Source organism: Microcebus murinus, chromosome 1 (genome assembly GCF_040939455.1).
Source record: "Microcebus murinus isolate Inina chromosome 1, M.murinus_Inina_mat1.0, whole genome shotgun sequence".
Classification (NCBI taxonomy): Eukaryota; Metazoa; Chordata; class Mammalia; order Primates; family Cheirogaleidae; genus Microcebus; species Microcebus murinus.
This window is the reverse complement of record NC_134104.1, coordinates 146,269,798-146,284,150: the sequence shown is the minus strand read 5'-3', so window position 1 is coordinate 146,284,150 and position 14,353 is coordinate 146,269,798. Positions and strand designations below refer to the sequence as shown.

Here is a 14,353-nt window from a genome sequence, read left to right as displayed (position 1 = left end):
AGGTTCCACCCACGGGGTAGTGGCAATGTCATGTTGGAAGATGAGCATGTGGGATGAGAGACATTTATGTTCTAAAGCTGATTTTTTTGTTTATTTATGCATTTACTTATTGAGCATGAAAGTTTATTGAGGGAGGACAAGATAGGTTTACAGAGCAAGAGCAAGATACATTTGCCACAGACAACGAATGGATCCCTGTCATAACAAGAGGGCTCAAAGTTGATATATTAACTGCTCTCATTAACAAAGATCTTGAAATACCTCATCTTCCATGTAGCCTCTGTGCTCTTTGTATATATTTTTGCTGAATGTTTTTATTTTACTTTGCTTGGTTTTTACCCCATAAATTAGACATTTTGGGGTTAGACATTATGCAGTATACTGTTTGCCACCAAGGAATACATCTCTAAACAATATAGCTTACCTTTCCTGATTTTGAACTTTTCATAGATGGAATCAGATATTACAAATAATTTTCTGTTATGCTTTCTTTTGCCCAAAGTTGTGTCTGTAAGATTTGTACATGCCATTGTGTGTAGCTGTGCTTTGTTCATTTTCATTGTTGCCTGACACTTTGTGGTATAAATACAGAACGGTTTATCAACTATACTGTAGATCCTGGGCCATTTCTAGGTTTGTCAATTAGCGTTCTTGTCCACATATCCTAGTGCAAATGTGCATGAGTTTCATTGGTGTATACACCCAAGAGCAATAATGCAGATGCTTATGTTACTAAATAATGCCAAACCATACCCATATATACTCCCACCAGCTAGTTTGAGACTTCCTGTTCCAAGTCCTTATTACCATAATCTGATTTTGCCAGATTTTTTTTTCTTGTCTATGGTAGGTTTGCAGTGGAAAACAACACCTTTAATCCTACCTTAATCTCACCTTACGGCATGCTACCTTTTTAAAGTGTAAGGGTGTTATCCCCTTCGGAGTCTGCCCCTTCAGATACATGGTTCATCACTGCTTGAGGTTGTTGTACGGAAGTGTTTGCCTCAGTATACAGCAGACCAGAGACAGAAAGTGCCTACATTAGCACAACTCTACAGCCTTCCATTTCTGCTTACAGGCTGGCTAAATCTACCTAGAGTTCTTGTGTCTCACAGGACTGTGCTTAAAGCATCCAAGAAAGAGTCACATCATCATTCTGGGTCTTTCCTACCATTTCCCTAACGTCACAGATTTGGTCAAATTTTGACCTATCACCCAAAGTAACACAGGCCCCCAAACCTGACCAAACATTTTACCACCATGAGGCACCAGCCTGTGCCCAGTTAAAACTCAGGGGCTTTATTACTATGGAAGAAGGGAGGATGCTCATTGGTGTGTGCCAGCACTCCTGGCCAAAGATTCCTTCTGCCTTCACTTTCCTTTTTCCTTATTAACTTTGTTTTTATTTATATTGTCCTAATTCTTGAGCAACAGAGCTGGGTTGACCATTCAACCCAGCTCTGTTGGGTTCATTTTTTTGTTGTTGTTGTTTTGTTTTCTCATTCTATTGTCCTCTAGCTGTCACTGTTGATGGGAAAGAGTCAGGTGTCCTTTTTCTTCTTGGCCACTTTCAAGAACACTTTTGTTTTTGGTATTCCCATGATTCCTCAACAATGTACATAAAGATGGTTTTTAAAGAGTTATCCTACCTGGTACACATTAGGATTCCTGAATTTGTGGGTTCATGCACATTTTAGAAAATTCTCGGCCCTATCTATTTGAGACTGACCTTCCCCATTCTCTCTCTCCTCTTCTCTGGAACTCCAATTAGATTGTTTGACTCTCTCATATTACCCTCACTATATCATCCCTTTTAAAATTTTTATCCTCCTGGCTCTATTCCTCTTATGAGTAATTTCTTCATATATTTTTCTAGTTCATAAATTTTCATTGTCTAAACTGCTCATTGAGTTTTAAATTGTGATCATATTTTTCACTTCTAAATTGCAAAAGCATATTTTCCACTTATATTAATAATTAGACATTGTTTTAAAAAGACGATTGAACAGAATTCTATCTATAGGAAATGATATACACTAATGCCAAAAGACATCCTCTATGAGGGACTTTGAAGCAAATGTCAAACTAGCCCATTCATTTCTTCAGGCTTTCAAGCCTGTGCAGGGTCCTTGTGCGGCCATGACCTTGAAGACTAGTTTCCCATGCTGAAAGCTGCAACTTTGCAAATCATAAATGGAAGACACCCCTTGGGTTGTGAAGGGGTGGGAGGAAATGAAGAGGTCAATAGTTGAGGAGGGAGTGGAGGGCCTTACATTGGGGATATGATGATGAACACTTCATTGTACCAGCGTGAGCTGAACTGGCCACCCGTGGAGAGGAGAGAGTGCTTCTTGGGCCATTGTCTTTCGGTGAAGGTGCAGCAGGCGGCAGAACTGGGGTAGATGCCTGAGTGGTTATAACTTTTCCCTTGTCCCTAACTCATTTCCAAAAATTTCTATAGGAGAAAAGAGAGAAAACTTAGGTGAATTTCCCATTGGTTGGGCAGTGGAGGTGTGCACCACTCACACAGCATGGACTCAGGAGACCTCATGGCCTCTGGGACAGGCCCCAAATCCTCATGGGAACAGAACCTCTTGAGGAGGCTCCACTTGGTGAGGCTGGGCTGAGACTTCTCCCCAGAGGGGTTTCTTGGCTCTCATTTGATTCTCTCCAGTGATTCTATCCCTTTGTCTCCCATTTCTATAGCCTAATGCCTGTGATTCTTGTTTTAGACAAAAGCTTTCTTCATGTTTCCATTGTCTTCACTTCTGCTCTCATAGAAAATAGTTTATGTATTAGTTATCCGCCTCTACAATAGAAATGTAACTGCCCAAGGTCACGAGCTTGGTCTTCACTTATAGCTCTATCCTCATTGCTTAGAATACTTAATATTTGTTGAATGTTGAGTTCTTACTACTTCACTGGAGATTGCAAAAGTAGGACTAGGTAATTCTGGGACTATTCCTAAGTAAGGCTTGCTGAACTTAGCATCTTTAGAGGTGCAGCCAGTCCTAACTTATTCAATGAATAGAATATTTTGCATGTAGGTTTGAACCAGGTTTTTCATGGATGGAGTTTAGCAACTTCATCCCTGCCTTGTAGAAAAGGTCTGGATTGCTCAGGCTGCGTCAGAAACCCCATGAAGACAGTGATATTTAGCACTTGATATCTGTGTTAGAATATGGGTTGAGCTGTTTCAGTAGGATCCCTAATAATAGTCTCTTAAAAGGATACAATTTAAAATGTCTCAATTACCTAGGAATTAAATTTACCAAAGAATATGCAAAACCCCTACAGGAAAAATTATAAAATGTTATCAAGGGACATAAAAATGAGAAAATGGAGAGACGTATGGATTGTTCATGGATTGAAAAACGGAATGTTGTAAATCAGCCAGTATTGCTCTAAATTATAGAATCAATGCAATTCCAGCAGACTTTATTGTGGAACTGGACTAACCCACTGAGTTGGCTATAAAATGTATATGACAATGCAAAAGGATCGGTAATGGCCAAGACTCTCTTGGAGGACAGAAGGAAGATGGGAGGATTGTCCTACCCTATACCACAGAGTTCTTGTAAATAGGAGAATGTGGGAGCAGCCCAGGGACAGACCCAGAGCAGGGAGAAAAATACAGAGGCCAGGATCATACGCTGCATGGATGGACTCTGGATTTTTGAGAGGCAGCTGTTATGAACAGTGAAGAAAGGACGCTGAAAAAGTCAACCGAGGTATCACAGGAGCAGGAGCTCTCTGACCTAAGAGAGGAGCAGGGAGGGGCACACAGCAGCTTTCTCTGGTCCTGACACTTTTTCATTTCATAACCTGTGTCATAGGTATAAAGGTTTTAATGGGATTCTTATCCTTCAAGAATGTATGGCTATGTCTTTCATAATTATCTGCATGTATATTTTACAATTAAAAATTATTTTTAAATTAAGTATTGACAATGTGATACATGGGATGAGTATTTGCTACATGCCCGGACCCAGGCTAATTGCTGTATACGACAATCTCATCGAATCACAACAGCCCCACCATCATTCCCATTTGAGAGTGAGGCCACTTTGGGCCAGCGACATGGTCTCCTGCCCAGAGTCATAACTAGGAATGGGCCAAAGAGCGCTTTCATCATCCCAGGTGTGTCCAGTTCCAAAGCCCACACTCCTAACCCCTCACCATGCAGCACATTGTGTCGATGGTGATGCAATGGCCAGAGTCCTCTTACAGGCCACCTGGTTATATGAGGGTGTCCTTGGTGCTAGGCCATGGTGCAGACCAGACCCAGTCCCACCAACTCACCAGGAAACCACACCCAGACTGACCTCAGGGAGAGCAGTGCATTCTCAGAACACCTTGTGAGCTGCAGCTTTGACCTAGGAGGGAAATCAGTTAAACACCCAAGTAAGCAAGTGATGCAGCCATTGGGAGGTGTCCTCTAACACATAAGGGGGCACTGTTGGTCCCTCGGGGAGCCTCGGGCTTGCCAAATGGAATTTACCTCTCCAACTCTAATAAAGTCTCTCAGATTTATTCTTTTTTTAAACTTTTAAATTTATTTTTAATTATTTTATTTATACAACTAGCAAATTGTAACAATCACTTTCAAGAAGGCCTTCTGATTGATGTTTGGTCCCATGTTTAAACTTAGTTAAACCACCTTACATATTTTAAACTGAATGAGTAAAGTTAATACAATAGATTTTCTTTTCTTTTTAAGCACTTCAGATACTTTGTAAATTCTTAAATTATCCTATTAAATCCATTAAATTAAACCTATATGTAATCTCAAATCTTTTTTTATTTCAGCATATTATGGGAGTACAAATGTTAAGGTTACGTATATTGCTCATTCCACCCCCCCCCCCGAGTCAGAGCTTCAAGCTCAGATTTATTCTTAACCACTTTTTCTACTAAGTACTTAGTAGTATCCACCAAGTGTCAGCTTGTGTGATAGGCCCATTTCAGTGGGGATATTCGGTTTTGCCCTGGTATTTGGGGTATATTAGAAAAATGTGTTTATCCCAGAGTCTTATGAAATGAGGAATCCATAAGGTATTTACAAAGGAATAAGAAAGGGGCAGCTGGCCGGCTCAGGTGGCTCATGCCTGCAATCCTAGCACTCTCAGAAGCAGAGGCAGGATTGCTTGAGCTCAGGAGTTCGAGACCAGCCTGAGCAAGGACAAGACCCCGGCTCTACTAAAAATAGAAAAAATTAGCTGGGCATGGTGGTGCACATCTGTCTGTAGTCCCAGCTACTCAGGAGGCTGAGGCAGGATCGCATGATCCCAGGAATTTGAGATTGCTGTGAGGTAGGCTGATGCCATGACACTCTAGCCCAGGCAACACAGCAAAGAAAAGAAAAGAAAGAACAAATTCAGTACAGAATTTTGTGTGGGATTCAGATCTGTATAAGCATGGAAGACAAGCCGGGCGTGGTGGCTCATGCCTGTTATCCTAGCACTCTGGGAGGCCAAGGCGGGCAGATTGTTTGAGGTCAGGAGTTCAAAACCAGCCTGAGCAAGACCCCGGGTCTACTAAAAATAGAAACAAATTAATTGGCCAACTAAAAATATATATACAAAAAATTAGCCGGGCATGGTGGCGCATGCCTGTAGTCCCAGCTACTCGGGAGGCTGAGGCAGGAAGATCGCTTGAGCCTAGGAGTTTAAGGTTGCTGTGAGCTAGGCTGGCGCCATGGCATACACTCTAGCCTGGGCACAAAGTGTAACTCTGTCTCAAAAAAAAAAATAAATAAATAAGCATGGAAGACAAACCCTTAAGGAACGAATCAAGAGTTGGAAGCTGTGATAGGAACAAGTGGTTTTTTTTTTTTTTTTTTTTTTTGGAGACAGTCTCACTGTTGCCCAGGTTAGAGTGCCGTGGAGTCAGCCTAGCTCACAGCAACCTCAAACTCCTGGGCTCAAGCAATCCTTCTGCCTCAGCCTCCCTAGCAGCTGGGACTACAGGCATGTGCCACCATATCTGGCTAATTTTTTCTATATATTTTTAGTTGTCCGGCTAATTTCTTTCTATTTTTAGTAGAGTCTGGCTCTTGCTCAGGTTGGTCTTGAACTCAAGCGATCCCTGTTTGTTTCACCTACCTCAAGCGATCGATCCTCCCACCTAGGCCTCCCAAAGTGCTAGGATTACAGGAGTGAACCACCACCACACTGGGTCTGAGAACTAGTAGTCTTAAGGCACATAGTATTCACAGCAATCTGCATTTTTAAGATGAGGCTGAAGAAGGCAATCTAATATTTCTGGGAAAAACTGTTCCTATGTGGAAATGGAGAAGTGTGGCTCACAGGAGAAACCAAATGCAGTGCCAGGGAGTGAAGGCAAAAAGGGCTTCCACCTCACCTTAGTAATGGCCTCATGCTAGGTACAGGCCCACAGCAGTCCTTAAGACTGAAGGCTACTGACACCAATGGAGGAGTTGCCAGCTGGCAGGCTGCCAGGAGCATAGAGATTATCCTTTATGAGCTACCCCATCCACAGCAGGTGGGCACCATTAGGAAAGAGAAAACTAAGTTGAATTGGCTAGTTATCTCAGACTGAAACAGTTTGAGTAGACTGGCTCTGCAGCCTCAGGGAAGCCACTGAGTCCCAGAAGGGTGGGGTGACTGCAGATCTGGGCCAGAATCCATCAGCAGCTGGTGACACAGGGGACCCTATCTAAGGATGTGAAGAGGGAAGACCCAAGACAAGCTAAACCCAAGCAGGAAGTGGATCTGTTGAGAAATCCCACCTAGGGTATCCTGGCTTCCACTAAACATAAACACTCCCAAGGTTGCATAACTGTCCCTAATTTCGAATTCTAGAAAAAAGATGCTGTTTGTCCAACTGTTGTGGGAATGCCACAAAGCATGAGCCAGAGCCAACAGGCTCACAATAAGGCCTCTGGGTTGGAGACACTGGGCACGAGGACACAAGGCTAGAGAGGCAGGTAGGTTTGTATGGTACCCAGGTAGAAGTGCAATCCTGGGGAGGTCAGCAGTTGTCAGATGGAGTCACATCTGTGATTTAAGTTTTCTACAATGTATTTAAAAATACAGGAATGACGTTTTCCTACCCTTTGTTCCCTAAACAGCATCAACCTGAGAAACCTCCGTATTTCTGAAAACCAATTTCCTCTAAAACTGGGCTCTATAGAATTTACTAATACAATGGTAATAGTCAAGATTATCAGGGATTTGGGAAAATATTCCTGGGATTACCACCTATGTATGTGCAAATACTTACATCTATTTTTGGGACACAAATTTCTTTACACAGAAAGGAATCTTTCAGTAATGTTGTTAGAATAAAAAAAATAAAAAAAAAAAAAAAAAAAAAAGAAAGGAATCTCAGGAAAACCAATACACTTTATCTACAGTGTTTTAGAAGCTGATATTAAGACATGTAAAAGGGCTGGGCATGGTGGCTCATGCTTGTAATCCTAGCACTCCCGGGAGGCTTAGGAGGGAGGATTGCTTGAGCTCAGGAGTCCGACACCAGCCTGAGCAAGAGGAAGACCCCATCTCTACTATAAATAAACTAGCCAAACTAAAAGTAGGAAAAATTAGCCAGGCATGGTGGCACATGCTTATAGTCCCAGCTACTTGAGAGGCTGAGGCAGGAAGATCACTTGAGCCCAGGGGAGTTTGAGGTTGCTGTGAGTCAGGCTGACACCATGGCACTCTAGCCCAGGCAACAGAGTGAGACTCTGTCTCAAAAGAAAACAAATAAATAAATAAGACATGTAAAAGCAATCCCAAATACTTTGATCTGGAATTTAGAAAAATCAACTTAAGTGGACACAATTTTTAGAAACTCATGTTTATTTTCCATTAACCTTATTTCCATTTTTAAGAGTTTGTAGAAGAACTTAAGACCACTCAGTGGTTGTTCCCACCCATTCAGTGGCCTGAGCAGTGGGAGCTGCAGACCAGTCTTCCGTGGCAGGCTGGGCGCTCCAGTCTTCTGTTAAGAAAACACCAAAAATAGCCATCAGCTGTGTTCCCAAAGTAGCATTTTCCTCACCCCACCCCCAACAGCAATCTATCAGATATATATTGGATTCTGTCAAATATATACCAAAGACTAATGCCAGCACATTCCAAAGGCACCTGAATTCAACTTGTCAAGTTATCTGCAGCTATAGCACATTGGATAAAAGCCTCTTACTGCTAGTGTAATGGCCACAGAGATCATTAGAGTAAACCTTACAAGTTCCAAAACACCAGCTTGATGCACTTGTATGGACACATACCAGTGGGGAACTGCTGAATAGGCACAGAGGGCACCTGCACGCCTTCAGACCAGTCTGCAACCTCGGGCTGAGTAGCAGTAAACTCAGGAGCTGGAGCTGTCCATTCACCCTGAAACTCCTCTTTGGTCACAGCTTTCTCAGCGGCAGCTTGCTCTTCCTTTTCAATCTGGTTATTTAATAAATAAATAAATAAATAAAGCAAGCAAGCAAATTCCCTCACAGGAACAAGTTTTGCTCCCCAGAAGCACAGACAACGGTGACTTATTTGCTCATGTGACCACAAGCCTTTGTCAACAAAGCTCACCTCTTCAGGATCTCTGTAGAAGTAGAGATCAGGCATGACCTCCCACGGGTGTTCACGGGAGATGGTACCACGCATGCGGAGAACTTCCCGGGCCAGCATCCACCACATCAGACCCACAGAGTGAGCCCCCTGCAAGAATACCAGGTTATTGAACAGTGACACTTAGTCAACTCTAAACCACAAGCACCTCCTAGTTTGTCTCACCTACCCCCACATCATCTAGGTCCCTTCATACTGAAAGTATAATAAACATATCTTAAAGTGCTATAACAAAAAACATCCTATAAATCAGGGGTTCTCAAATTTGCACACTGGAAATCATGGAGATTTAAAAAAACCTATGGTTTATGTAAAAATGGCACCTAAATGATCAGATCATGCTATGCAACTAAACGATGCCTGGGAACAGTGCCTGAACACTGGCCATTTAAAAAAAAAGTCTGGGTGATTCTAATGTGCATCCAGGGTTTTGTGGCCAGTTACAAATACCAATTTGAACCACACACAACCCACCTTTTAAGAATCTTATAGCAAGATTCATCAAGTTGGTCTGAAAACAGAAAAGCCATGTAATATGTAATGCCTGAGAGGCGTAAGCAGTGCAAGAAACAGAAAGGCAGGAGAAAACACAGGCCATTTTCAAATGTTTCCATCTCTTCTCAAAGCTGTTATGCATTAACATACTTGTAGCAAGAATTACTATCAAACTCCACTCATCGGGCAGAGACCCTTGTGGTGTTAGCGAAAAACTTGCCCCTCGTGTAGCACACTACCTACACTTGTGAGTTCATCGGCCAGTCGGTGGCCTCAACTCCAAGCTCTAACAATGTGCACAGGAATGCCCATTTTTCTAGAATACTTATTTGCAAACTCTAGATTGTTAAAGTCATTACCTTGTTGTTGCATGGGATGGCAATGTCCACATAACGCAGAGGAGAATCTGTGTTACACAGAGCAATGGTAGGCAGGTTAACATAAGACGCCTCTGTGAGAGGCTGGTGGTCAGCCCTGGGGTCAGTAACCACCAGAAGACGTGGCTCCCGGAACGCTGCCTGGATCTGGTTAGTGAAGGTTCCAGGAGTGAAGCGGCCAGCAATAGGAGTGGCTCCAGTGGCAGCAGCAAACTTCAGCACAGCTCGCTTTGAAGAATTAAATCAAGAGTTAGCAGCACTCCAGAGTTCCTATGGTTTCATGAGAACTCTCCATGTGCTGACACCCAGTTCTGTAATCACACAAAGCAGCCTATCTAGTCAGAACCCTCAAATACCCTTTCCTAAAAAAATAAAAGCATCAAATTAAACACTTAAAGCAAGATCATTTCCTGTATCCCTTCGAAAAGGAAGACAGTGTTTCTCATATTATACCAAACACCTATCAACACTGCTTGGCCCAATCTAGATAATATGTAAATTGCTGAAGCAAGCATGTGAGTGGTCACTCAGTTCATTCTACAACAATTTAAATATCCTAAAACTACAGGGTTCCAGTCACAAATAACCCCCCACAAAAACACTCTCATGGAAACTCATCTTCTTGCTGTCAACATTGAAATAGAAAAGGACAGTCTTCCTATGTAATTTTTAAATTTGTCAAAATCCAGGTCATGGGGTAAATGAAACCCTTGTTGGAACTCCTATAAATCGGTGGGGGAATGGGGAAAAACAAGAAAGAACTCCTATAAATAAATTTAAGAGGCTGAGTGTGGTGGCTAATACCTGTAACCCTAGCACTTTGGGAGACTGAGAGGGAAGGACTGCTTTAGCCCCAGGAGTTTGAAGTTGCAATAAGCTATGATGACACCATTGCACTCTATCCCAGGCAACAGAGTGAGACCCTGTCTCAAAAGAAAAAAATTAATAGCGTCACTAATTTTCTCAACAGAAAAATAAAACCTTTCTGAAAATGTTTGCAGTTGACTTCAAATTTGTTCCAGTATTTCAACATAAAAATTTTGACTACAAAAAAATGTGATGAGCCAATTTAATACAGTCATCTCTAGATATTAAGTGGCACAATGTAGTACAAAATGAAAATATGGAAGTTCAACACTGTCAGATGGCAAGATATATATTAAAAATGTTGAATGTTGGCAATTCCTGAAGAGTTATACTTTTTCTATATATCCCAAAATGTCCATAAGCTTTATGTCTATAAAAAATAAGTACTGTTCCACAAACCTGGCCAGTATTCCTGGAGGATATGACACTGACATCAGCAGGGTTTTCAATGGCAACAATGGCACGAGCTGCCAACAGAAGCTTCTCCCAGGTCCTCTTCAGATTTATGATGTAGATGCCTAGAAGAGGACAGAAGGATTTGTTAAAAACTTGACCTAGTGATGCAAATGGACATTCTTCTAAAAAGTTGAGTGTATGTGACAGAGAGTACTATCAAACTCCAGTCATAGAGGCAAGCTCTACTGGTGTTAGCGAATGTCCTGCCTTTAATGTAGCACACTTCCGACACTCAGAAGTTCACTGGCCAAGGCTGGCCTCCACCCTGAGCTTTAATAGTGTGCAGACCCTATTTAGTAGGCAAAGTCCATCTTTTCCTTTCTCTTGCCTTTAATGAGACCCCCCTAGGTTCCTACAGGTTCTTATCCACTTCCTGGCCTCTTGCCACTCTTCCCTTTATCATCTGCAACAATGCATCTGGCTCTACAGCATGCCACTCCAGGCTTAAATCCTCCAGTGGCTCAATCTGTAAGCTAAACAAGTGCCTTAGCCAACTTCATGCCTTTCGCACTCTCATCATAACTCACTTTCTCTCCTCAATCCTTCCAAGCCAAACTGTTTTTCCCAACATTTGCCCTACTTTCCTCTCAGAATTCAGTTCAATAATCCTGTATCAGTAACTATGAAACAGAAACAGGCCGGGCGCGGTGGCTCACGCCTGTAATCCTAGCTCTCTGGGAGGCCGAGGCGGGAGGATTGCTCCAGGTCAGGAGTTTGAAACCAGCCTGAGCAAGAGCGAGACCCCGTCTCTACTATAAATAGAAAGAAATTAATTGGCCAACTAATATATATGGAAAAAATTAGCCAGGCATGGTGGCGCATGCCTGTAGTCCCAGCTACTTGGGAGGCTGAGGCAGAAGGATTACTTGAGCCCAGGAGTTTGAGGTTGCTGTGAGCGAGGCTAACACCATGGCACTCACTCTAGCCTGGGCAACAAAGCGAGACTGTCTCAAAAAAAAAAAAAAAAAACAAAAACAAACCAGAAACATATGGAAGATAAAGTTATTAGGAACTCAGCCAACGAGCTTCCTCATTCTCACATCTCACACTTTTGACACAATCCAAGCCCCATAACTTGGCAATTGTCATACTCTTCCACTGGAGCCCAGAAATCTTTCCTCCTGTTAACAATCAGAAAACATTTAGTCTTAAAGCATGTTCCCAATCTAGGGAATCTCATTTCATTCACCATTTAGCAGAGAGTCCTCTGAGGCAGATGTTAGATAGAAATTACCTCATTCAGTAGCACTCATCAGAATAGCAGGGTCAAAATTTGTAATTATAGCTGGAATAACAAAAATTAAAGCAATGACTGACCATCAGTTTTCCTTTTGTAGATGTACTGTTCCATTTGGAAGTCAAGGTTGGTGCCACCTAAGTGGGTTCCTGCTGCAAGGAATTTGAGGACATCCTCCTCCTTCATTTGCAGGACATCAAGGGCTCCGGACATCGTGAAAGTTTCCCTTTAAGTTACGACGGGAATCTGGAAAAAAGTAGTTAACAATCTAGTTGTTTTCATTCCAATGGTTAAGTGGGATAAGGGTGCACCCTAACATATAAAGCCAACTTCATATTTAAAAGCAACCGAGAACTGTATGTCAGGCAATAAGCTTAGAGAGCAGTGAAGAGTAAGATACAACCAAAACGTTAACAGAGGCCCCGTAGACAGAATTGCAGCAAATCTTGCTGAGAAAAGTGTAGAACCCAGTTAATGCAACTAGACAAGAACAGTCAACTGATATTCAACACCTCTCAAGGTACACAGAGTTTAGGAGTAGCTAATGGATGAGCAAGGGTAAGAACTAGAAGTGAAATGAGCAGCCGGAGCAGCCATGTTTGAGGTATACGCGAGCTAAGAAAAAGTAGGAAAAATGTGAACTGGTTTCAGGTTATTTCCAAGCACATTGCAGGTAGGCGCTTCGGAATTACTTCGCCGTGATATCATAACTAGTTTGCCTCAAAGCCCTGCCAAAAACCCTAACTCCTGATCAGCAGGGCGCGACCGGGAAAACCTGACCAGCCGAAGGCGCCGGTACGCCAATTGGCTCCCGGGCCTCGACTCACCGCCGTGTCGGAGCCCCAAAGAATGGTAGCAGAGCTCACTAGCCCGCTTTCTGCACCCCCGCAGACCCGAACCCCAGCTCCGTGCCTCCGCTCGAGCGCGACCTTCGCCCACCCCCGGGCACTGTGGGGAACCTGCAGGCCCGAGCCCGGCCACGTGCGGGCCGCCGGCCTGAGGCGGAGCGCGCCGAGAATGAAATACACCTGGTCCGACCGGCCTTCATCCCGAGTCTCCGCACCCCTCATGAGCGCAGGGTTCTGGCAGCCTTGGAGGATGCCTGGGACCCCCAAATGGAACTCACCCAGAACAACGCCGTATGGGCCCCTTCCGCGGGTAGCGTGGAAAGGCCCGTCGGCCGGATATGACGTCCTTATATACTCCGTCGTCCGCCAATGGCAAAGAAGGCCAAGCGGAAGGAGGGCGGAGCCGGAGGGCGCGTTGCCGGGACAGGCCTGCTCCTTCCGGAAGGCGGGCTCGTGGCATTGGCTGAGACGCCTGAGGAGGATGGCGGGTCCTGGGGGCGGCGTGGTCCGAGCTGGGGAAGCTGTGCCTTCATGGCTTCCAGAACAGCAGTGACGCCCCGTGCCGGGTCTCACCCCATTTCCCGTCCAGAAGGCGGGCCTGAAGCTAACCAGCCAGTCGCGGAGCTCTTACTCAGCCGTTTGAATTCGAACGACTCCTCACCTAAGCTGCACTTTCCTTACCTGTATCTCGGAAGGTGTGTTCAACGCAGTAAGCCTGAGTGTTTGGTAAACAAAAGCTGGAGAATTTATTTTCATTTTCTGAAGAACAGTTTAGCAGGACGTAATTCAGATTGTAGATGTTCACTTGCGGGAAGTTTACCTGGAAAAAAAAATTAAAAGGACAAGACCGCCAGATCATATATATAAGACCTGTGGGGTTTTTTTGGTAGAAAAAAAAAATTGTAATGTCCATCAATAGGAGTTTAGTTGTTAAAAATTTGATTTCCTGGCCGGACGCAGTGGTTCACACCTGTAATCCTAGCACTCTGGGAGCCCGAGGCGGGCGGATCGTTGAGGTCAGGAATTCCAGATCCCCATACTAAAAATAGAGAAAATTAGCTGAGTCCCAGCTATTCGGGAGGGTGAGGCAGGAGGATGGCCTGAGCCCAGGAGTTTAGGTTGCTGTGAGCCATGGTAATGCCTCTGCACTCTAGCGCAGGGATAGAGCAAGACTCTTGTCAAAAAAAAAAAAATGACTCCAATACAATACAATGCAGCTATTTAAAAATAATTAAAATACGTTCTATGATACAAAAAAGAATTGCACATGAGGGTGATTATAGAAAAAAATGTGAATCTTTATTTTTTTTTATTTTTATTTTTTTTTAGACAGAGTCTCACTTTGTTGTCCAGGCTAGAGTGAGTGCCGTGGCATCAGCCTAGCTCACAGCAACCTCAAACTCCTGGGCTCAAGCGATCCTCCTGCCTCAGCCTCCCGAGTAGCTGGGACTACAGGCATGCGCCACCATGCCCGGC

The 14,353-nt window shown here is 43.6% G+C and overlaps 1 protein-coding gene and 2 non-coding genes across 3 annotated transcripts; all 3 read right to left on the bottom strand.

Moving 5' to 3' along the window:
• Positions 1 to 7,821: 7,821 nt before the first annotated feature.
• RPSA (ribosomal protein SA) lies at positions 7,822 to 13,282 on the bottom strand. The gene is made up of 7 exons (XM_012770192.3): positions 13,156 to 13,282; positions 12,110 to 12,275; positions 10,736 to 10,854; positions 9,452 to 9,697; positions 8,559 to 8,687; positions 8,255 to 8,420; positions 7,822 to 7,965 (listed from the first exon to the last, which is right to left on the bottom strand). Exons 2-7 carry the CDS (start codon positions 12,240 to 12,242, stop codon positions 7,871 to 7,873), a joined length of 888 nt encoding a protein of 295 aa, XP_012625646.1. The 5' UTR covers positions 12,243 to 12,275; positions 13,156 to 13,282; the 3' UTR covers positions 7,822 to 7,870.
• Positions 9,241 to 9,393, bottom strand: LOC142875412 (small nucleolar RNA SNORA62/SNORA6 family). Its single transcript, XR_012922768.1, has one exon. It is a non-coding gene; the product is annotated as a small nucleolar RNA SNORA62/SNORA6 family (small nucleolar RNA).
• On the bottom strand, positions 10,929 to 11,079 carry LOC142875413 (small nucleolar RNA SNORA62/SNORA6 family). The gene has a single exon (XR_012922770.1). It is a non-coding gene; the product is annotated as a small nucleolar RNA SNORA62/SNORA6 family (small nucleolar RNA).
• Positions 13,283 to 14,353: the final 1,071 nt, after the last annotated feature.